This window comes from Sorex araneus, chromosome 2, assembly GCF_027595985.1.
Source record: "Sorex araneus isolate mSorAra2 chromosome 2, mSorAra2.pri, whole genome shotgun sequence".
NCBI classification, from domain to species: domain Eukaryota; kingdom Metazoa; phylum Chordata; class Mammalia; order Eulipotyphla; family Soricidae; genus Sorex; species Sorex araneus.
The window spans coordinates 20,503,904-20,527,547 of NC_073303.1; the positions used below are offsets into that span (position 1 = coordinate 20,503,904).

Consider the following 23,644-nt stretch of genomic DNA (forward strand, 5'->3'; position numbering starts at 1 on the left):
TGCTAAAATGAAAATTTTTTTAAAAAAATAGCAGAAATACTATTTCACGTTCAAATGCAAATTTTATGCAGATTTATGCAGATTTGGGAGCAGAGGGGGATGGAGCTGGGTGTCACCATGCATAAAGCTCTTCCCAGTAGTGTTGGCATTACTGTAAAAGTAGGGTGGGTGCTTATGTGGTGAAGATCATGCAGCGAAGCACGGTGATGGAGCCCAAACCCGAAGCCGCTCACTGTGAGAAAGAAGAGTGGGCCAATTGCCTGAAGAATCCAGAGTGGTGGGCACCCCAAAGCGATCTGAACTAGAGCCTGGGGAGACGGCTCCGTGGGCGCGGGCCTGCCTCACGCGTGCATTCAACCCGGGGCACCGCCTGCACTAGGCAGCCAGTGTGACACCTGGCGCCACAGCAAGGCAAAGGTGTCAGCAGTGCGAGCACGTGGGGCCCCGAGACGACACAGCCCAGGGAGGAAGTGGGGAGAAGGACAAATCTAAGCCGCCTTAATACAGGTGTGGGCAGTGGCGACCCTGCGAAACCTCCTTGACAGCGTGCTGTCTTGCCCAGGAGAGAAGGGAAAATCCAGTTGAGTGAATGATTCTAGAATGTTCTAGAATACCACTCAAGAGAGTCGTTACTAGAGTGTTAGAAAGATAAACCACCTCCAACCACCTAATTCTGATCATCTGCTCAGGGCATGCAGGCTCCGGCCGGGTGCATGGAGCCGCTGAGCGCTCGGAAAGGGAGGGCAGGCAGGGGGCACGTTCTCCTGGAGCCAGGAGGGGACCTGCCGCCCAGGCTCTCCTGAGACGGGGGATTCCTGGTGCCAGGTCAGAGTTACAGGCGGGGCCAGGGCTGGGACCGCTAAGCCACAGGGCCTGACCAAGTGCCTAAGAGGAAGAAAGGAACTACGGGACACTAGGAAAGGAGAGGGGAGGAGCAACAAGTCCCCAAAGGAGGGGCTGGAGCGAGATAGCACAGCGGGTAGGGAGTTTGCCTTACACACGGCCAACCTGGGGTTGATTCCCAGCATCCTAAATGGTCTCCCAAGCACCACCAGGAGTAATTCTTAAGTTCAGAGCCAGGAGTAACCCCTGTGCATCGCCAGATGTGACCAAAAAAGCAAAAATAAATAAATAAATAAATAAATAAATAAATAAATAAATAAATAAATAAATGTCCCAAAGGACACAAGTACATCTTTAAGACACAAAAAGATCCCACCCACCCCCCAGACAAAGATGCCGAGAAAACACAGCAGCACTGTAAGGTGAACCCCAGATCCAATCTGTGGAACACTGTCCCCCACAGCTGAGGACCCAAGAGACAGCCAGGAACAGAGGAAAGGTGAGTCACAGAGATAAAGGTCCCCGCGGCACCTCATGACCTACGGATCCTGCCGGGGTCTTTGCTTCAGCTCCACGCACATGGGAAGAGAATATTCCAGAAGAAATGTGCATGTCCCACTGTGCCATTTAGCAGACGTGGGACAGGCAGAGGGCCCCTTGGAACAAGTCTGCGCTGTGCCGGTCAGCAGTCAGCAAGTCACTGCAGCCAGCTCCACCGGGCCTGTTGGATGCTGAAATGCACCCCCAAACCCTCATCCCTGTGCGCTTGCTTCCTCTAGTCACCAAACACTGCCCCCCAACCCACCGCCCTCCGGAACAGCACCCGGACCTCAGCTAGAAGGGAAGATGAAGGCAGACGGGCCACTCTGTGGGCCTTGGCACCTGTCCCTGTGCAGAGCCAAGTGGCGGAGGGATGAGAGAGTCGGACTCAAACAGGAAGCATCACAGCAGCAAGGAGGCACGGCCTCCTGTGAACCCCAGCCACAAAACCAGCGGCAGAGCCCCCGAGTCAGACTGCGCCAACAGCGACCTGGCCGGGAGTTAGAGCTCCCAAGTGCTGGGGAATCCCAGAAGCCTAACGCACGTGCGAGGGAAGCAGCCGGGCGGCGGTGGCGTCACCTTCCCGCCACAGAGGCTGGACCAGGTTCGAGGTGCCCCACCTCCTCCTCAGCAGCCCTGAGGAGAAGGCTGACAGGAGAGGGAGGAGGAGGAAAGCTGGAGCTGTGGAAGAGGTCTGTCCCGGGCGCCGCGCTGCAGGGAAGCGCGACGTGGGCCAAGAGCGCCAGCGGGAGCCAACAGCACCCCTGGACTCCTGCCAGGGTCCAACCAGACTCGGACGCTGCCAGGAAGGGCCCTCAGCGCTCTGCTGAGCGGAAGCCGGGGACACCGGCTCTGAGCCGGCAACAGGGCAGAGAGATTCCAGCCTCCCGGGCTAGGAAGGGGAAGGGGGCCCCTTGGCCGACTCCAGGAAGGGTGCAGCGTCCCTTCGCCCTCTCACCGCACCAGCCACTGAAGGCCAAGTGAAGCCAAGGCACATTCCCCAAGAACACCTCCACTGGAACCACGGAGCCTTCCCGGCCCTCGCAGGGAGAAGCGCGGGGAACACCCAGCACTGCCTTCTAAAGCGCCTCTCCTCAGAGGGCCCCTCACCACTCGTCTCCACAGGGGACTTCAGAAGAAACTGCATTTCCGGTCAAGCTAAAAATGTTCCTCCTTCCTATTCCCTGATCTACAATGAAGAAAACAAACAAACAAACAAAACCCACAAACTTATGCCAGGTCAAGGAGAAAGACAAACGCCAGCAGAGAGATGGAGCACCGGGTGGGATGAGCCGACGGACACAGGGCGTGTGACCAGCCAAGGCCCAGCTCTAGGCCCACCTGCCCCCTGGGTCCCTCGGAGGCTGAGGATGGCGTGGGGAAGGTCAGGCGTGCGGAGCCCAGAGAGGCCCCGGTCCTGAATGTGGTGTCGGTGGCTGTGTTCTTGGAAACTCTGTTGAGCCCACAGTTAAAGAGAAAAATTACAACCTTGCCACTGTTTTGGAAGATGCTGGTCAGATTTATTAGCACAATGTTTTGGATTCACTCAGGGCGGTGGAGCCTCAGAGAGCCTGAGGGATTCCTGGGTCACATGCGCTCTGGTGCAGAGAGATGTTCTATTTATAGGTCAACTGCCTTATTGTTCTGAAGTTTGCTCTGTCCCTGAATCGGAGCTCCCTTACTCATTTAAAAAGAAAACTGTGAATTGCGTAACAATACTCAATGAAAAGGTTATGGCTGTGACTAAGGACCAAGTACAAACAAGGTAGTTACATTTCCTGGGGGTGCCTTTCTTTTGTCCCACTCTTGCTCAATCAACACTGAAAAGTAAAACTGGAACTTCGGCTTCAGAAAGAGAAATCAGGACAGGGTTTAACCCTGGCCTGAAAGAACTGAAACTCCACACAATGTAATGGACACCGTACCATGAACCGAACAAAAAAGGATGGGAAGCAAATGAACCATGACCCAGCTTTCTGCCTTGACAGACTTCCTTGTTCACACCTTGAGGAAGGGTGAGCTGAGGTGACAAGGAGCTAAAAGTTGGGGGCTAGAGCGACAGGACAGTGGGTACGGTGTCTGCCTGGCACGCAGCGGACCCGGGTTCAAATCCCAGCATCCCATATGGTCCCCTGAGCACCGCCAGGAGTAATTCCTGAGTGCATGAGCCAGGAATAACCCCTGTGCATTGCCGGGTGTGACCTAAAAAGAAAAGAAAAAAAAAAGGAGCTAAAAGTTTGGGAAGAAAGTCAAAGAAATTTGCTGTGGGTCCTTGCTGAGTTTGTGGAAAGCACCCCAACACCAAGCTCAAGCAAGGATTCCAGTTCCCAGATTCCATAGAACCCTTGTAGGGTTCCATAGGACATGTTACCTACAAGCCAAAATAGTAAGCAACGTGATTCTCAATCTGATTTCATAATGGAAAACTGGAATAGAAATTTAGCTAAGCACTCTGGGACTTGCCGGGGTCCCATGGGCTAGGGAAACTATACGCCTTCACCAAATAACGTTCTGACCCTACCAACAAAAATCTCTATCAAGGCTTGAAGTCAAGGTCCCGGGACGGAGAGATAGCACAGTGGAGAGGGCATTTGCTTTGCACACAGTCACCTTGGTTCGAGCCCTGGCATTCCATATAGTCCCCTGAGCACTGCCAGAAGTCATTCTTGAGTGCAGAGCCAGGAGTAACCCCTGAGCATCATTGGGTGTGACCCAAAAAGCCAGAAAAAAAAAAAGTTAAGGTCCCAAAGGATCAAACCATCTCCTGATAATCTGATCACACCAGAGAACAGTATTTGAGAACATGCACAGAGCTTGATGGTACGGGAGGTACTTGCCTTGCACGCACTGACTCAGGGTTTGCGTCCTGCCAGGAGTAAGCCCTGAGCACCACTGGTAATGGCCCCAAACCAAAAAAACAAAAACAAAACAAAACAAAAAATCTATACAGAGAAACCAACAAAACAAAATTCACCACACCTGGCACCTAACAAGAAATCAGACAAGAAAAATTGCAGAAATATGACCTATATTTAGGAGGGTCATCTATCAATCCCAAATCACTGTATCACTGTCATCCCGTTATTCGTTCGTTGATTTACTCGAGTGGGCACCAGTAACGTCTCTATTACACTCAGCCCTGAGATTTTAGCAGCCTCCCCTTACTCGTCTTTCCCAACAATTGGAGGCTCTTTCAGGGTGAGGGGAATGAGACCTATTGTTACTGTTTTTGGCATATTAAATACACCACGGGTAGCTTGCCAGGCTCTGCCGTTCGGACAGGATAGTCTCGGTAGCTTGCCGGGCTCTCCGAGAGGTATGTATATATCTGTTACTGTATTTGGGATATGAATACACCACAGAGAGCTTGTCAGGATTCCCGAGCGGGTAATAGACTCAGTAGCTTGTCAGGTTCTCCAAGACGGAGAACTAGGCTATTAGATGTCGCATGGCTGACATCTAATTTATTTATTTATCAATCCCAAATAACCCTCAAAATTAAACAAACAATAAAATAGACCAAAAAGGAAAAAGAAAAAAAACCACCCCACTACACTTGATTACAAAGTCCTCTGTCCAAAAGGTAGAGTGAAGACTAAACAGTGAAATCAATAAATTTAATTTAATTTAATTTTAATTTTAATTTAATTTAATTTAAATTTAATTTTAGGGATCCTAAAATCTAACTTCTAAGGACCCTGAATTCATGTCAAAAAGAGAGATGCGGGCTGGAGCGATAGCACAGTGGGTAGGGCGTTTGCCTTGCACGCGGCGGACCCAGGTTCTAATCCCAGCATCCCATATGGTCTCCTGAGTACCGCCAGGGGTAATTCCTGAGTGAAGAGCCAGGAATAACCCCTGTGCATCGTCGGGTGTGACCCCAAAACAAAACAAAACAAAACAAAAAAATGACAGAGATGGAAAGTGTATAGAAGTATCTTGAACTCCTTGGGGGTGAACTACAGAAAGAGGAACAGGTGACAGTGGCCTAGAATTATATAGTCAGCAAAATTATCCATTAAAAATGAAGGTAATGGGGCTGGAGCAATAGTACAGCAGGTAGGGCATTTGCCTTGCGTGCGGCCGAACCAGGTTCGATCCCCAGCATCCCATATGATCCTCTGAGCACCGCCAGGGGTGATTCCTGAGTGCAGAGCCAGGAGTAACCCCTGTGCACTGCCAGGTGTGACCCAAAAAAGCAAAAAAAAAAAAAAAAGAAAGAAAGAAAGAAAGTAAGGGGGTGGAGTGATATTGTAGCAGGTAAGGAGGTGTTTGCCTTGCACCTGGCCAACTCAGGTTAGGTTCCGGCACCACATGTGATCCCCAGGCCTGCCAGGAGTGAGCACAGAGCCAAGTGTAAGCCCTGAGCACCACCGGATGTGGCCAAACCCCACCCCACTCCCCAAAAGTAGTTAATTTTGGGGGAACCACATGTGATTCTAAACTTTTAATTTTTAAAAAATTTAATGAAGATGGGGCCAGAGATCTAGTACAGCAGTAGGCTCTTGCTCACATGCAGGGACTAGGGTTCGATCCCTAGTGTCCCACGCAGTCCCCTGAACATGGCCCGAAGTAATCCCTGAGGGCAGAGAGAAAAGTAGGCCCTGACACTGCCAGGTGTGACCCACCCCGCCAACCCCAAATTTAATTAATCAATTACTTAAGGTAAAATTTATTTTAAAATCTATGAAAAATTGGGGCTGGAGCGATAGCACAGCGGGTAGGGCGTTTGCCTTGCACGCAGCCAACCCGGGTTCGATCCCCGGCATCCCATATGGTCCCCCAAGCACCGCCAGGAATAATTCCTGAGTGCAAAGCCAGGAGTAACCCCTGAGCATCACTGGGTGTGACCCAAAAAGAAAAAATATATATATATGAAAAATTCCTTCTAGAGGCCAGAGCTACAGTATAGTGGGTAGGATGTTTGCCTTGTACGAGGGCCAATCTAGCTTCAATTCCCAGCATCCCATATGGTCCCTGGAGCACCACCAGGAGTGATTCTGGAGTGCAGAGCGACCCCTGAGCCATCACCTGGTGTGACCCAAAAAGTTAAAAAATAAATAAATAATTTTGTTCTATTCCAGAAGATCTATATGAGAATTATTAATGCCCTTCAGACCCAAGCAAAAGGAAATGCTTAGCTTCAGAACCCTTTGGAAGGTTCTCTACTAGAAACGGCTTCGATTTAGGTACGTCACAAGGAGCGTGTAGGCCGGACACCTCTGCATCAACATTTACAATTAATTCCACAATGTTTCACGTTGATTAGAGCTGCCACATTAATATTCCATTCCCCGATACTGCCCCTTCTCTGCTTCCTGCAAGCGGAGAATTCTTTGTAATCACGAGAGTCCTGTAATTTAAAATGATATGACAGCACCTGTCTTTACTTGGTCAAACACTCACGCCCGGAACAACATCAAACTCTGCGACAGCCGCCCAGTACAGGCACCGGCGTGGAAACGTGAGCGCGAGGGAGACGCGGCTGAGAGGGGTGAAGCGGGTGCCTGCCGTGTGTGTGGCACAGGGGGCAGCCCCTGGCACCCGTGGAGCCCTGAGCTGTGCGGGGCCCAGCACCACGGGTCCGGCCTGCGCCCCCAAGCAGGGCCACGCCCCAAGTCCAGCCACGACTAACGGAAAGCCGAGAAGGAATCTGTTCACCAGCCTGACTTCACCTCACTCGTGCCTGCTCCAGGCCAGCAAGCACCGAGCCACTGACACTGCCCACACCAGGGGCCCTTCCGGTGACCCCAGAGCTTCCAGAGAGGGCCACGCCCACAATTCCCAGGGGCCCCAAGACACAGGTCATAAGAAGGAAGGAGGGGGTTGAGAACACACGATACACTGACAAGTCTCCAGGGAAAGCGCTTGCGGTGGTCACTTCGGCCACGGCCATGTGCCACATCAGGAAAGCGGGGTCTGATGGTGTTTCAGAGCCTGCCCCCCGAGGAGGTGGTGACCCACCCACAGTCATGACCACCAAGGCACAAACAAGCTGCTCCGAGACGTTCTTAGAAACTGTCTTTTTCCCCCTTACCTACTCGCCAACTCTGCTCGAGACAAAGTAAATAATCCCTTATTTGAGCGGTTTTTTCAGATAACCCCCCTTCAGGATCTTCCTCGAACTTATGCCCAACTATCCCATCACCGACTTCATTGTCCAAAGCCTTTCTTTTCCAACAAACAGAGAATCCCCCTTCCCGTGACCATCACTCATTCCAGAGGTTCTTAGTAAACCCCACTGGCAAAGATCTATTCATGCTGGTTTCTGAAAATACTCAGTTATTTCTTTGAAATAAACATTTTTACCACAACTAAGTGCCATGGGAAAGACAATATAAGATGGCTGGGGTTAAGAAGCTAAGCATTGGCCATCCTCAAATTCGGAGGGAAGTGTCTGTGTTATTTTTTTTATTCTAAACACTGACAAAAGGGGTTGGAGAGAGAGTACAGAGGGTAGGGTGTTTGCCTTGCATACAGCTGGCCTGAATTCTATCTCTGGCATTCCATGTGGTCACTTGAGCACCAGCAGAAATAATTCCTAAGATCAAGGCCAGGAGTAACCCATGAACATCCCTAAGAGTGGACCAAAACAAAGGAAAAAAACGATGAAAGTACTAGAGCCATTAAAACAAACAACAACAACAAAACTCTCCCAATACAATGAGCAAAGAAAAAACACCCAACACCCACAGCAACTCAAAGGTGGGATGTCCTCTTCCTCAGACCAAAGAAGAGCCTTTAGACAAGTTCACAGTTTTCTTTTAGATTTTATATGCTAACCTTTTAGTGGTTAGGGTGAACCAGTTTTTGCCTCAACATAGAGAATTTTGCCCCAACAATAGAATTCTGGATTCTGCTGCTTTTGGGGACAAAAATCCATCTTCAAGTAAAACCACTGTAGCTAGTATACAGGATCAAACCCAGCCAGAGAGCCTTTCTGCAGAAATAAAGCCCTTTGTAAAGACATGGGACACACAGACTTTTTAAAAACATGCTACAAGCATCATCAGAAGCTAGAGTCATTTCCATTTACAAGACAAGGGCTAGACAAAGACTAAATGGGGGGGTCTATGCCACAGGTTTTAACTTTTCTTATGCAAGCTGAGGGCATAAATTCCCTGTCCTCCCTCAGCAAAACAAAAGGAACATCAACTAGAATCCTGGAAATCTGCACCAGAAAGAATCTACAAAAGATTATCAAGCAATTCATAGCATTTGAGACAGGTAGGAGAGAGAGCAGGAGAGAAGGGGAAGGAGAGAGGAGAGGAAAAAGAGGAGAAGGGGAGAGAGAAAATGAATAATGAACGTCCTTTTCAGTAGTTAAATAAAGAAATCAAGGTCCTAGAATCACAGGTGTCAGTAATTCCTGATACAAAATCGAAATACCCACAGAGAATTCAAATGGTCAATAATAAAAACAAGTTCTTCTCATGTCTCTGAGGCTTACAAACCTAAAACAAGGTAAAAAGTAGTTTATCTCATCAATAATCTACCTAATGCTTTGAACTGTATTTGGAACAACTAAAAATTGTGTAGTAAAAATAATTAATAATTTATTTTGTTGTTTCTGGGTCAAACCCAGCACGGCTCAGGACTTAACTCCTAGCTGTGCTCAGGAATCACTGCTGCCGGCTTAGGGGACCATCAGGTGCTGGGAACCAATCCTGGGTCAACCACATGGCAAGGCAAGTGCTCTACCTGCCAAGTAACGCTTTCTCAAGTGGATAGTCAGGGTCTAATTCAGCAGCGGAGCACATACTCTTGTAATCCAAAGTACACCGACTAGAATTCAGATTCCAGATCAAAGAAGGGTTAAGACCAAAATATTTAAACTGTGTATTAACAAGGGCCCGAAACAAACTCTTAAGAACCAGAAAGTATTAGATGTTACTTCATACTGGCTCTCTACAACCTTCAACAATAAAAAAAAAAAACATCTTCTGCCCTCACTGCCCCTTTTGGAGGATACAAAAACCTTGCCATAACCCTCATCCTTCACAGGCTGGCCCTGAACCCCCTATACGGTCCCAGAAACGGACAACGTGCCCCTACTAACCAACGTGGTGATCACACTTCACAAGCAGAATGTGATCAGAACCCCATAAAATGGGGCCAAGAGCCCCTAACTGAAAACGACCCATCTGGCAGGCTACACGGGGGTTCCCTTCAATTTAACCCCGAACCTTCTCGCCCCACTGCCACGGCGGACAGACGTGACATGACTGTTTTGCCAAGACGGCACCAGCTGCCCCCAGACCCCCGGCACGGGCTGGATCTCACCGGAGGGGAGGGTGGGCCGCAATTGAACTCAGGGATAGGCACGCACTCACTCCCAAGGCACAGACGGGGTTCGATGCCGGCCACACGCATGGTCCCAGCAAGTCACGCGGGGAAGCAGAGGGCTGTGACACACATCTGGACAGGCAGGTCCGAGGACCCCCTCTACGGGAGAGTTCTGAGAAAATCTGGCCCCAAGGTCATCAAGACTGTAGACATGTCCATGGCCCATGGCGGCACTGCGTGGTGAACGGGCGTGGAGCCCTAGAGCTCAATGTTCAGGGCCGAAACACTGAGGCGGATTTTCCCCATCAGCACGTGGCCAACCTGTGCCTCTTCGTTCACCATCAGTCACTAAGTTCCCCCCTAGCTAGACCGGCTCCTTCACTGGAACTACAATTCTGCACAAGGAGGGAACAAAACCGGATCAGGGAAATTTTCTTTCCTCTCCCCAATCTCTCACATAGATTCTAAGAAGGGGATCCAGGAAGGGGGGAAAACAAACAAACAAACAAACAAAACAGTACTCTAGTCAGCCTAGGGTCAACCTAGGAGAACATTGAATATGAGAACAGAAAAGAGACAAAGGAAATATTAAAGCTAAAGGGCAAAGTTAGGGTGGGGAGGTCCCCCAAGCACAAAACACAAGTTATAAGCGAAAAACAAAGGATTTTTTTTAAACACCCAAACACAGTATTACACGATGACACTTTCACTATTTGACCATCAAACTACAACCATTACTGAAACTAATTCCACTGCCAACTTTCTTATTAATCTTAAGTTTACTTAGAAGTTCGTATTCAAAAAAACTGCTGTTAAATTAGACATTTCAAAAACATTCCACACACATCAACTACACTGAAAAAAAACCCAGTAGACTGTGCTTTTCCGATAAGGGAAAACAAACTTTAAAACATCACATTTCATTCTTCAAATTTTTTATAAGTATCTCTCTTGAGAGATGGCTAAAGACCTATATAAAAGACTAAGAGCACTACTGGTTAAAAAAAAAAAAATCAATTAAAATGAAGAGTAAAGCCAGTAGTTACAAGCTGGGAATTCTCTGGCCAATTCCTATGGTGGGAATGTTGTATTTGCCCCATAGCAAATTTTTTATTCAATTTTGTTAAAAAGGGTAGGGCATTTGCCTTGCACACAGCCAACCCAAGTTCGATTCCCAGGATCCCATATGGTCCCCTGAGCACCACTAGGAGTAATTCCTGAGTGCATGAGCCAGGAATAACCCCTGTGCATCGCCGGGTGTGACCCAAAAAGCAAAAATTAAAAATTATAATAATTTATAAAAAGACCTCTAGTTAAATGGTCAATATTTAGAAACCAGGACAGATAATTAAAAAAAAAAAAAATTCTAGAATTCGGTTCCTCTGAAATTCAGGAAGAATTTCTCGGGAGAAGGGTTCCAATGTTGCCACCTGGTTGGCCCAAGCTGGTGGCCAGTCTGAAGTTCCCAGATTGAGGCACCAGTTACTGATTGTGCAGCCGTGGGTACTGACCTTTTCCTCGACGGCCCTTCTTCAAAATCTGAAGAGCTAACATCGTTGCTAGTAGAGGACACTTGGGATGCATCGTCCTTCTCATTCTCTGACTGTTCTGACGCTGGTCCTAATCCCTTAGACTGGCCAGTCCCAAGGAGCCCTACGGGTGAGAGAAGGGACAGACACTTAGACACACGACATCCGGAAGCAGCAGTTTGTTACCTCGGTCGCCCCTGGACAGCAGTGGACGCGGCCGGCCATGCCCGCAGAGGCAAGAATCCGCTCACACAGCCCCACAGCCCGCTCCCTTCAGGGCCATGGCAGGAAGAAATCCCGGCAGAAAATCCTGCAGTGATTTTTATCCAAGTAAACCAACACCTGGCGCAGATGCGGGGAAAAAGGGATTTTCCTTCACCGCTGGTGGGAATGCCGACTGGTCCGACCATTTAGGAAAACAATATGGATGTTTCTCAAAAAAACTAGAACTCACGAGCTCCCATTTGACCCAGAAATACCACTTCTGGGAATATATCATGAGATGCAAAGAAGTACAGTAGAAATGACATCTGCACTTGTGTAAGTTTACGACAGCACAATTTACAATAGCCAGAATCTGGGGAAAAAAAGAAACTTTGATATGTCTGGAATACTATGTAGCTCTTAGAAAAACAAAATGAAATCATGAAATTTGCATCTAAGTGTATCAACGTGGAGAATATCATGCTAAGTGAAATGAGTCAGAAAGAGAGGGGCAGAACAGAATGACTGCACTCATCTGTGGAATATAAAGTAACATAAGAGGAGACTAACACCCAAGGGCAGTAGAAACAAGGGTGAGGAGGATTGCCCCACGGCTTGGAAGCCGATCCCACGTGCTGGGGGGAAAGGTAGCTGGGATGGAGAAAGGAGCAGGAAGTAAACAGTGGCTGGAGGGATTCGGGAGACAGCAGATGCTGAAAGGAGATGATGGACCAAACACGACGGCCACTCGATACCTGTGTTGCAAACCATAACACCCAGAAGGACAGAGAGGAGTAAGAGGGAATGTGCCTGCCACAGAGGCAGGAGGAGGGAAGGGGTGGGGGTGGGAAGGGATACTGTACTGGGGACATTGGGGGTGGAGAATGGGCACTCGAACACTGTTTGATTGGAACGCAATCACGAAAGTCTGTAAGTCTGTAACTGAATCTCACGGCGATTGATTAAAATTTAAAAAAAAAACAAAACCCACAAACAAAGTAAGCCAACATCGTCGTGGTGGGGAGTGTCGGAAGGAATGACATCTAACTTCATAACCTAGTACGCAAAAGTTCACTCTAGAAATATGAAGATCCTCCGTGGCGGGAAGCAGCACCTGGCGCCCCAGGAAAGGCAGCAGGGTCAGGCCACCAGGCTGCGTGACTTCCTGGACATCCGGGCTCAACATCCTCAGGACCTACTGCGTGTGCAGAGCCAGGCAGGGGGGCTTCCAGGGAGTCTTGGGGCCCCAGGGTCTGTCTTTACCGAATCAACTGGAGAGCTGTCTCGGGGAAGAGTCTGCCTTAGAAGCTCCCAGGGAAACAGGAAGCTACCCACAAGCAAAGTGAAGCAGCACTCCGGGGTCAGCAGGGGAAAGTCCGGAGAGGGAGAGGGAGAGGGGAGGAGAGGGGAGGAGAGGGGGACGGAGAGGTCAGCCTGGTGGGAGGCTACTCAGTCCCAGGCGCTGCATGGAGCCACTCCAGATGACCCAGGGGTCACTCCCAGACACAGGGTCAAAAGTGGCCCCTGAGCAGGCAGGGTCTGCGTCCTGGGACCGGGGAGCCCTTCATCGCTGCCCAGCCTCTCACGGGCCTCGGGGGAAGTGCCAGCACCTAAACTACAGTGTCAGTGTTTGGTGCTCAAGTTGGAAGTAGCTCAGGGTTTCCCAGGTTGTGGTGTGTGTGGCTCTGTGCCCGCACCCTGCTGGGGTCGTGTCGGGGGAGTGACCCGGTGCCAGGGCCTGAGCTCACAGCCTCAAGCTGGGCTGCAGCCCTCAGGACCGCTGCTCTCCCAGGCCCCGCTCTCCGCTCCTGAAATGAGCTCTTCCCACCCGTCCACCGACATGCGAGCACTTTCTGTCTTGAATCCCATCTTTGCTGGGCCAGCGAAGAGCCGTTCCTAGGAACCGCATGAAACACGATCCAGATACGGCATCAGGCCCTGGATGGTTGGTCAAATTTTCTGAAAGAACCTAGGATGCCCGATTTTTGCAGGTGGTTCTCCGGGTGTCTGTTTCCTCATCATCTCCAAGTTTGAGTCATAACCTGAGGCTAGAAATCGAAGACAATGCAGTGGCTCAAAGCTCGGGGAGTCCCTTAAACCTGCATCCCTGCAGGGCTGGAGCGACAGCACAGCGGGTAGGGCATTTGCCATGCACGCGGCCGACCCGGGTTCAATGCCCAGCATCCCACATGGTCCTCCAAGCACCGCCAGGAGTAATTCCTGCGTGCATGAGCCAGGAGTCACCCCTGTGCATCGCTGGCTATGACCCAAAAAGAAAACAAAAGGGGAAAAAAGAAAAAAAAGGAAAAACCTGCATCCCTGGGAGGCCCACGGCCGCAATATTGAAGTGAAACACACACCAGTTCCCAAAGGAGACCCAGCTGCAGGGGGGCGCCCTGTGAGCGGGCGGGCCAGGCCAGGTGGCATGGCAGTCAGCGGGGAACGGCAGTCAGCGGGGAACGACAGCCAAAGCTGCGGGGTGACTGCGGGCCTCCGTCACGTCACACGGCCGCTGGGGCTCGGAAGTACGGGAGAGTGTGGGATAAAGAATTCTAAATCTGATTTAGCTCGGATTAATTCCAAGCCCAATCTGTAAAGTAACGCTTTATTCATTTCGATTGATTCTCGAAACATTTTCGGATGAATGACTCTATCACGGCACATATGTTAAACGTTAATCTCACCTGCTTCCTGGGTTTTGTATAACGCAGTTGAAGAAAACTGAAATTGCTTATGCGGTTGAAATCATGTCTCCATGGGTCAGATCTAATTAGAGCACTTTAGTGATGTGGCTGGCGGCGAGGCGGGGGGCGGGGGGGGTGGCGGCGCAGCACACCAGAGCAAAGGACAATCCAGGCAGTACAGAACAGAACGACCTCACGAGCAGTGCTGCAAAGGCGCCTGCCCAGGGATCCACTATAAATCAGCTGCGAAAAGGAGAGAATAAACTGTCCCATGTGAAGAAGATGGGAACTACAAAGCCAAAAAAAAAAAAAAAGAGGTACATGGGGCTGGAGCGATAGCACAGAGGGTAGGATGTTTGCCTTGCACGTTGTCAACCCGGGTTCGATTCCCAGCATCCCATATGGTCCCCAGAGCACCGCCAGGAGTAATTCCGGAGTGCATGAGCCAGGAGTAACCCCTGAGCATCGCCGGGTGTGACCCCCCAAAAGAAAAAGAGGTACAGAACTGTACATAAAATGACACAGAGAAGGGACTGGATAGATAGTTCTACAGGTAAGGCGCTTGCCTTGTGTGCAGCTGACCCGGGTTTGATCCCCAGGATCCCATAAGGTCCCCTGAGCCCAGACAGGAATAATTCATTTCTCCTGTTCTTTGTTTTGTCTTTTGGCCCATACCAGGCAATGCGCGTGGCTACTCCTGGCAGTACTCAGGAGACCATATGAGATGCCAGGGACTGAACATGGGTCAGTGGTGTGCACGGTTGTACTATCTCTCTGGCCCCAGGAGAAATTCCTGACGACAGAACCAAGAGTTACTCCTGAGCACCATATGTGGCCCCCAAAAACCAAAACAGAAAGAAAGAAGAGAGGATAGCAGAGCAGAGAAGGAAAGAAGAGAGAGAGGAAAAGGAAAGAATGAAATGAACGAAAAAGGAAGGAAGGAAGGAAGGAAGGAAGGAAGGAAGGAAGGAAGGAAGGAAGGAAGGAAGGAAGGAAGGAAGGAAGGAAGGAAAAAAGGAAGGAAAAAAGGAAGGAAAAAAGGAAGGAAGGGAAAAAGAAGAAGAGGGACATCTTAAACATAAGTTTTAAATAAATAGGAATCAAGGAGAAAATGTGAAGGGAAAGAAACGGAGGAGCCTGGATTCACCCATTCAAATATGAAACAACCACCTTCGGGCCTGGGGAAATACCGAGTCCTTGTGAAACCCTTAGGGCGAGGGTCAGTTATGCACCAAGAAGGAAGCTGGCAGGGGCCAATCAAGGAAAAGCCAGCGGGGGCGGAGAGGGACTTCAGGACAGGTGAGCGGGTCTGCAACCCCAAAAGGACAGCGGATGCTGGACCAGCAACTAAGATCAAAACAAAGCAGAAAAGGAGGGGGGGATGTGAGGCAGCAGGAAAAAGGGCTTGTCCCCGTCTCGGGGCCCTGAGAGGAGAGGGAGAGAACCGGGGCATCCTTGGGACACAAAGGGACAGTCCGCTACTTGCTGAGTGAGGAAGCGGCTGACGAGTGAGTGGAGAGTGGAGGGTTTAGGAAGGGCCAAGTCACGGTCTCTCGCGATGGTTATACAGAGAGAGAGAGAGAGAGAGAGAGAGAGAGAGAGAGAGAGAGAGAGAGAGAGGCCACAGAGATGGGACAGTGGCTAAGGGATGCGGCCTGTCAACCTGTTTCAATCCTGGTACTACAGAGTCCACCAAGCAGCACCGAGCACAGAGCCAGGAGTAGCCCCTAAACGCTGCCACAATAAGAGCCCCCCCACCCCAATCTGCCACCTGGGAGGTGGGGGACGACTGAGGAATTGGGTGTTTGGCTCTGTGCTAGGCAGAGCACAGGCCATGCATGTGTGAAGCCCTGGATTCAACCTTCTACGGGGGACGGGGGGTGTCAGAAGGGGCACCGACATTTAAGAGGGAAGGAGGGGTTCTCAGCAGATATAAAACCACTCTCCCTAAACTGGAGCATAAAGCAACAACCCCTGAGTGCTTGGTCCATCATACCCCTGATCACCCAGTCTGACACCGCTGTTGCATTTGGCTGCTCCAGGCCCCAGATTTGGACAAATGCTACCGAAGACAGGAGCTAGGCCCAAACTCATACGGGACACAGCTTCCCAGAGGGTCTAGGGAAGTGCAATCCCTCCAGGAAACCAGTTCTGACACCACAACGTCAGCACACAAATACAACCCAGTCTATGGAACACAACTCACGGGCTCAACACAAAAACTCGGTGGGGGCCGCCTTCTCCCACCTTTCCTTGGTAAGGCTGCCAAGGGAAATGAGGATGCTTCCGGAACCCCACAAGCCGGTCAGAGTCACTCAGTGGTAACGGGGGATGAGGACAAAGGCCCACATGTAGCAAAACCGCGTTAAGTCCAGGAGACAAGAGAGGCGAGAAGGCCCAAGGTCCTTCCCTCCCAGAAATCACCTGTGCCCGCACACACTTCACTGCCACTGAACTCAAAAATCATACATGACGAGCGGAGGGATCTTAATTAGCTTTATTTTTGTATTTTGGTTTTCAGGGGGTCACACCTGGCAATGCTCGGGGGGGGGGGGGGGGCACTCCTGGCTCTGCACTCAGGAATGACTCCCTGGCGGTACTCAGAGGACCATATGGGATGCCGGGGGTTGGACCCAGGTGGGCCGCGTGCAAGGAAAGCACCCTACCTGCTGTGCTATGGCTCCGGGCCCTGTTTGACTCGACTCTATGTAAGCTTACGGACCCAGGGTGCAGCCACGAGACAGAGCTGGGGCTGTCGGGGATGGGGGGTGTGTGTCATAGTCTCAGGCAGCACGGAGGGATGGACGGTGGGGGATGGGATGGTGCCCACGTAGCCGACTAAATCTTCTCGTAGCTTCAAAGTTCCCCTTTCCAAGGATGACGAGGGCCTGACCCCCTGATTGGGCAGGGCCTCCGGCTGTCTGGTTCATGGTCCAGATCAGGAAACCGGGCCCCCCCCACACACAGGGAAGGACTGCGAGGATGCAAATGGGAAGGGCCTCGGCTCTGCGCAGTCTCTGGGCAGTCTGTGGCCATCCCCACACCGTCTCCCCGCCAAGGGGCGAATACACGGGGCTCTTCCCTTCCCGCACACCTCCAGGGCCCGTCTCCGCGTGCCTGGCTCCCCTGCCCCCTTGGAATGTTCTAATCCGAACCCCGTGCCTGCCCGAGCCCGAAGGGCCGCGTCAGCACCATCTGATGGGGAAGTGTGCAGCCACGGGGCAGAAGCTCTTCGTACCCGCGCACACATGCCTCTCCTTTGGGCTCCCAGGCCCTGCCACCAATTTTTAAATGATTATTTTTAGTCCGTGCGAATTCCTGACACGGGATCCCTTCCTCCAGACGCGCAGGCTGATGTGGGGCCTCTCCACCGCCCGCCCCCCGGCCCCCCGTCAATGCAAACCTTTGTCGGGGAGGAGGTTCAGCAGAGGGGGCTGCCTCCCCGCATTAGCATTTGCTCTCCTCTATTAATATTCAGCAGGCTGAACTGAAATTAAGCCCCGTCCATTGTCTTCCACAAAAGCAATAAATATGAGCTGAGAATTCCCCCGTGCTGGGGCCTGCCTGCCACCTCTGCCGGTCACCAGCCAGCCGCTGACAGCAGCCCCGTTCCAGGCCACCAACCAGCCTCCCTGCCATAAACCTGCTCTGCAAAGTCGGGAGCTGGAGCTTCCCCCCCCATCCCCTACAACCCCCCTCGCCCCCCCAACCCCATTTTCTCAAATTCACAGGAAGTGAAAAGGCTCTGGCGCTAAACAACGAAACTGGCTTCTTCCTGAGCCTGGAATGGCGCCCCAGGGCCCAGAAGCGGGGAGTGACGCCCCCCTGAGGCCGGGCCACTGGGTGCTTCTTCGCCCCCCACCCCACCTACGGTGAAGGAAGCTGGGAAAACGCACAAACCAGGGCCGAGAAGGCATGATACAGGCTTCTGAAGGGCAAACAGACGCGGCCAACAAGAAAACGCTTTTCTTCCAAATCAGAAGCCCCCCCCCCCCCATCCGGCCCTTCTGACTTTATGCTGGGAGGGGTGGGGCGTTGCGCCCACAAAACAATTCCACCAGTCCTCCTGTGAGCTGCACTGACAGGGAGGAAATGCAAGCCTGGAGCACCAGCCAGTGCTAAGATGTCACAAAGGGAAATCCGGAGGCAGGGTGAAAGAGCCCAGGGAAACAAGGGGACCTTTGGAGCCAGTCCTGCCCCCCGAAACATCTGGAGCACCCCGATCTTCTTAGCATATTAAGGAGAGTCCCTGTATTTAGCTCTGTGGCTGCAGGGATGCACAAAAGGTAATTCTGTGTTACAGAGCCAAAGCCGTCTGTCACCCTGTCACGGCGAGACAAGGTATCACATTACATATTAAACAGTCCGGCATCCAAGGGAGCTTTCATTCTCAGCAGCGTGTGCGCGTGTATGTGTGTGTGTGTGTGTGTGTGCGCGCGCACGCGTGCACGCATGTACACTGGGGGGATGGGGATGGCTGCAGAGGAAAACAGGAAAAAGACACCCCCCGCCCCCCGAGCTGAGGTAAGACCCGCTCGGAGGTATACTGGGAATAGAGTGCTGCCATGATGAGCGAAAAAATAAAGCCCATGTCCACATGCGCACGTGTTCAAAGGAAAATTAAAGAGTGTTTGTTTGCTTTCTGCCGTTGGGTGCTGGGGAGAGAAAAAAAAAAATCTGGCGTGGGCCAGCTCTATGCACTCGGTATGGACTTGGAGTTCAAGCCCAATGGTACGTATGCAGGTCGGCAATTAAACTCCCCTCACACCCGTCCATCCTGGAGGTGGGGGGTGGGGGGGGCCGGGGCGGGGGGGTCGTGCCTGCCAAGCCGAGCCCAGGAGATCCTTTTTCAGTCCCAAACCTCTGGTGGCTGAGAACAAACGACAGTGGCTGGCGAGGGGCGATTTCACTGCCACCCTCACGGCCGGCCACTCGGGAGTGGAAGGGACTGAATACCTCAGTACCTCGACGTGTGGGACACAATGACCCCCCCCCACCCCCAGAGACCCGCCGCCGACGGGGGCTCCCCTTTGTCTCCTTCCACAGCAGCCACGGGAGTTTCCCATTCCGGCCAGAGAAACGGAACCGCGAGTCAGCCCGTGGGGCCCAGCAAAGCAGCCCGGAGATGCAGGGGCCACACAGGCTTTTTGTTGGTGGGGACCCCAGCAGGCAGGCAGGCAGGAGGGCAGACGCGCACGTGCACGAGGATTCTGCCCCCCCCCCACCATGCCCCCGCCTCCTCTCCTCGCCTGCCAAACCTCCACGGGCCGAGAGCCTGCCCTCGAGACAAGGTGTTACGGCGGAAACCCGACCCCGAGATATTACTAACACGGGAACGCTGAGCCACACAGGGGCTGACAGGGAGAAGGTCTGGCACGGCCCCTTCTTCTCCCGCTTGCAAAATCACGCAGAAATCTGAGAAGGACACGGGGGAAAGGAGAAGGGACTTCTCCTCCTCGCCAGGCACAAAGGAACCAGCCCCGCAGCCCCGGGGGTCCCTCGGGCCCCACCAAGGGGCCCCGATCGGGCGAGCGCTGAAACAGGCCCTGGCCAGCTGGAGACAAAAGACGTTTCCCCCCTCTCAGCCCTGGCCAGCGCTCCGAGGAGAGAGGACGGGCCTCGCCGAGAAGGCCACAGCGGACTCCGTCCCGGCAGCCGCCTTCTCCGGGGTGACCCTCAAACTGGCCAGGGAGCAGAGACCCGCTCCAGAGACCCCGAGCGTGAGAGGAACAGGCTGTGCCTCCTGGCAAGGCGCCCCCGCCTTCTCGAGCGGCCTCCTGTGCACTCGCCGGCCTTCCTCGGCACCCCCCAGGGAACCATCGGGACAGGCGCAGTGTCCCCAGCGACCCTCGGGACCGGAAACAGAAAGGCCCGCTCCCTGGTACCGAAAGTTCTCCTCTTGCCTCCAGCCCGGACTCCGCTCTCCGGGGCCCTAACTGCGCCCCCAAACACTGAGATGAATTAATTTCCCACCGGCCAAGCAGTCCCACACAGGCCTCCCCGCACCTCAACAAAACTGTCCGTCAGCAGCACGAGTGTCTCCAGGGCCCCGGAAGACACAACCTCGGTGTCTCTGTGCTCAGGAATACGAGGATGGGGTGGGGGTGGGGGTGGGGGTGTCGGTGGGGCAGTCCCAGGACCCGACTCCCAGAGGCCTGGAGCTGTCTTCCTTTCCACCAAAGGATCCGGGGCCAACCGGAAGTATACAGAACAATGTCAGCCCCTCCACGCTTGGGGCCAGGAGAGGTGACCACGGGGCATTTGCAGAGAAATCCCTCGCGAGCGCTCAGAGGCGGCTCCTCTGCCCTGCCAAAAGCTCACGTCCCGCGTTCGTGGAGTTCACAGCCCTCACAGGGAGGCTTCCGCACACAGAGCCGGCTCGCGGGGAGCTAACGAGACGCTGCCTTTAAGTAATCACGACATACGTGTGAGCTGACATCTCTTAAGCTGGATCTCACCATCACCTTTATCCCACACCAGGTAAGAGACGGGAAACATCGCAAGTCCCCGCAGTGCCAAGCCGTGCCTGCTTCCGGCCCTCAGCAAACCGCCCCGAGGTGCTGGCCCGGGTTCTAGTCCAGCCCTCAGAGGGGATACTGGGCCAGGCCAGAGCCGCACCCTTGCTCCCAAGCTGCCTTCACCCCACCAGACAATGACATGGACCCCACAGAAGTTCAGTGGCGTGTCCTGTGGCTGGCGCGACTCGGAGAGGGGGGAGGGGGGCTGGGGCCACCCCCACAGGCCACAGTCACCCTGGGACCTCCCCCCTTCCCAGACAGCCCCTTCTCTGATGAACAGACACACTCAAGGGTCGGGTCAAAGGTGAAAGGCCTACTGCTCCCACCACCGGGGACCCAGGAAGCAGATCCCAGGAGCACAACGCGGACGCCGCCAAGACGGGGGCCACCTCTGACACACTGACCTCGGCCTCTCGCAATCCCAACAGGACTCATGCCCAGGACGGGGACGAAGAGCAAGAGAGAAAGAAACACGTCAAGTTTCCAGCAGGAAGCCCCCCCCCCAACCCCCCTCCACCCCCAAGCACCATCGCCTCTATTTACATGCCTGTCTCCCCTTCCATCCGGGAAGGAGGGAGAGCAGAGAATGCTCAGGACCACGACAACCACGCAGGACGTTCATAAAGGAGATCCAAACGCTGCTGAGGATGATGAACCCACGAACTTTAATCAAACGTCTATTATTAAAAATAAAGGCTGGGAAGGAATCATGCAAATGGGCAATAAAAAGAAAAGGGCCCCGGCGAGGTAGGCCAGGACAGCGCTCCATCCCCCGGAGAAATGTCTAAATAAATCACACAGGCCTGGCAAACACACACACACACACACACACACACACACACACACACACGCACAACCTGCAGATCTGGCCCCAAACGGTCCATGGAGCCCAAGGCATCAAGAGCGACATTAATTCTCTCTTGTAAATTTCCACGGCGCCTTCGCGGCAGCCGCCGGGCCCCAGGGAGGAGAGGGAGAGCGGAGAAACCTCTAATGTCACCCGCCGCCACTTTCTCCCACACTCGCCCGGCAGCACCTTGCCATCCATAATGGATGGAACCAGGACCCCCAGCAGGGAAGCCACAAAAGGCCTCTTCCGCCAACAAAAGCCCGAGCGGGCGGCCCAGGGAGAGGCGGGCAGAGGCGGGCGGGCGCGGGCGCTATCGGGGTGGGATCGGATGGGGGGGGAGACACAGACCTTCGAGCCCAGGTTCCTCAAGATAAGCCACCAAAAACTGCACCTGACAGACCCGTGGAGCAGCCATCCTCAGAGCCGGATCATTGCCGAGAGGCGGGGAGGAAGGAGGACGGAGGGAGGGGGGCAGGGAAGGAGGGAGGGAGGCCGAACGCGCGGCTCCGGAGCACTTGTCAACAATCCTCCCCGGTACGTAATAAGCAGGCGGCGGCGGCGCGGATTCCGGCAGGGAGGGCAGGCAGCAGGACGGGGCGGGGAGGCGCCAGGGAGAGAAGGTTATTTATGTGGAGGGGAGGGGACCCGGGGCCGGGGAGGAGGGGTCGGGCTCCCTCCACGCCCCCCAGCCGCTTGCCTGATAAATTAAAATGAGAAAGGGGGTGGGGGGGGTAAAACAGCAGCCGCGGATCAGCCTTGCAACCCCCCCCCCATCTGCATTGCAGACAAATCTGAATTCTAACAAATTCTGCCAGGGAGGGAGGAAGGGGGGTGTGTGTGGGAGGGGGGGGCGTTTAATTGTCCACGGCGGGCCAGCCAGCCCTGTCACATGCACACAGGACAGGCAGGCACACGCGCCGCCCCCGCGGGCAGCGGGGTCCGTGGCACGTTTTCAATGGCATCCCGCTTGAATATCATCCTCTGTGCCATGCAGCGCTGGCCTCTTGTTTATTTGTGTTTCTCCGGCCAGGGGAACCCGGGCAGCTCTCCAGACCCACGGCAGAAATCCCTTTCCACACGCTCCTCCCCCCACCCGCCCCCCTCCCCCCCCCGCCCCTCTCCCCCCAACCCCTCCCCCTCCCCACTTGGACCCAACGCTGGCTTCTCCATTACTCCGGTGATGACCGCCAGGGCCCGGCCCGGCTGGGCTCCCCGCCCCTCCCCCACACCCCAGGCACATAAATTCATCTAATCTAATAAAACAGAAGCTGTTTTCCCTCATTGTTTCTTGAGGATCTTGCACAAAACGGGCTCTCTGTGGCCTGGCAGCTGCCGAGATGGGGTGAAAAAGGCAAGAATCCATTGGGGACCGGCAGGTTGGGGGTGGGGGGGAGGGGAGAGGACCTGATAACCGGAGCTGTGTCTTCTTTCCCAGCACTGGTTTGAAGTTTGGGGCTGCAGCTGGCTGCGGGAGGTGCTCAGTGCACCCCCTCCCCCGCGCTGCCCTCTCGGTTTCCCCAGGCGGGAAGGATGCTGGTGCAGTGCCCCCTCTCACCCCCACCCAGCACCCCTAGGGTGTTCACCCTTCCTCCCGAGCTCATCCAAGGGCTGTGAGGCAGGAGACACCCCCACCCCCACCACCAATTCCTTTGCGGCTGCTATCATGTAGCCCTTCCATGAACCCCCTTTCATGAGCCCCTTCCGGCTCGACACCAAACTCCGAGGACAGAGTGTCAGCTTCACTGGGGGCCTCCAGCCTCCAGTGGGGCTAGTGAACGAACGCTGCCCAGTGTTGCTACCAGTTACACTGACACACCCACAAGGTGGGGGGGTGGGGGTGGGGTCTTCCACCAGTGTGAAATCAGCCGGTTGGGGGCAAGGCTTTGGGGAGGTGGTATGCCAGCCCCCACCTCGGCGATGAGAAGAGCCACACCCTCAAGAAGTCCTGTGGTATCTGAGGCAGAGGGTTGCTCACACAGCCGCAGGGAACCGTCCCCCCAGGGCTAGAGCGATAGTACAGTGGGTAGAGTGTTTGTCTTGCACATGGTCGGGTTCAAATCCCAGCATCCCATATGGTCCCCCAAGCACCACCGGAAGTGATTCCTGAATACAGAGCCAGGAGTAACCCCTGTGCATCGCCAGGTGTGACCCAAAAAGAAAGAAAAAGAAATGGTTCCCCTACAACACGCA

At 53.4% G+C, this 23,644-nt stretch overlaps 1 protein-coding gene across 3 annotated transcripts in view; it reads right to left on the reverse strand.

Moving 5' to 3' along the window:
• JARID2 (jumonji and AT-rich interaction domain containing 2) overlaps positions 1 to 23,644 on the reverse strand; it is a 224,763-nt gene that overhangs the window by 64,483 nt on the left and 136,636 nt on the right. For 2 of the 3 annotated variants that reach the window (XM_055129559.1, XM_055129558.1), the window contains one exon: positions 11,181 to 11,322. In XM_055129559.1, coding sequence (XP_054985534.1) covers positions 11,181 to 11,322 — 142 coding nt within the window. Of the gene's footprint in view, positions 1 to 11,180; positions 11,323 to 21,802; positions 21,956 to 23,644 lie in introns of those variants that run through there. The other variant, XM_055129560.1, reaches the window with a different exon arrangement.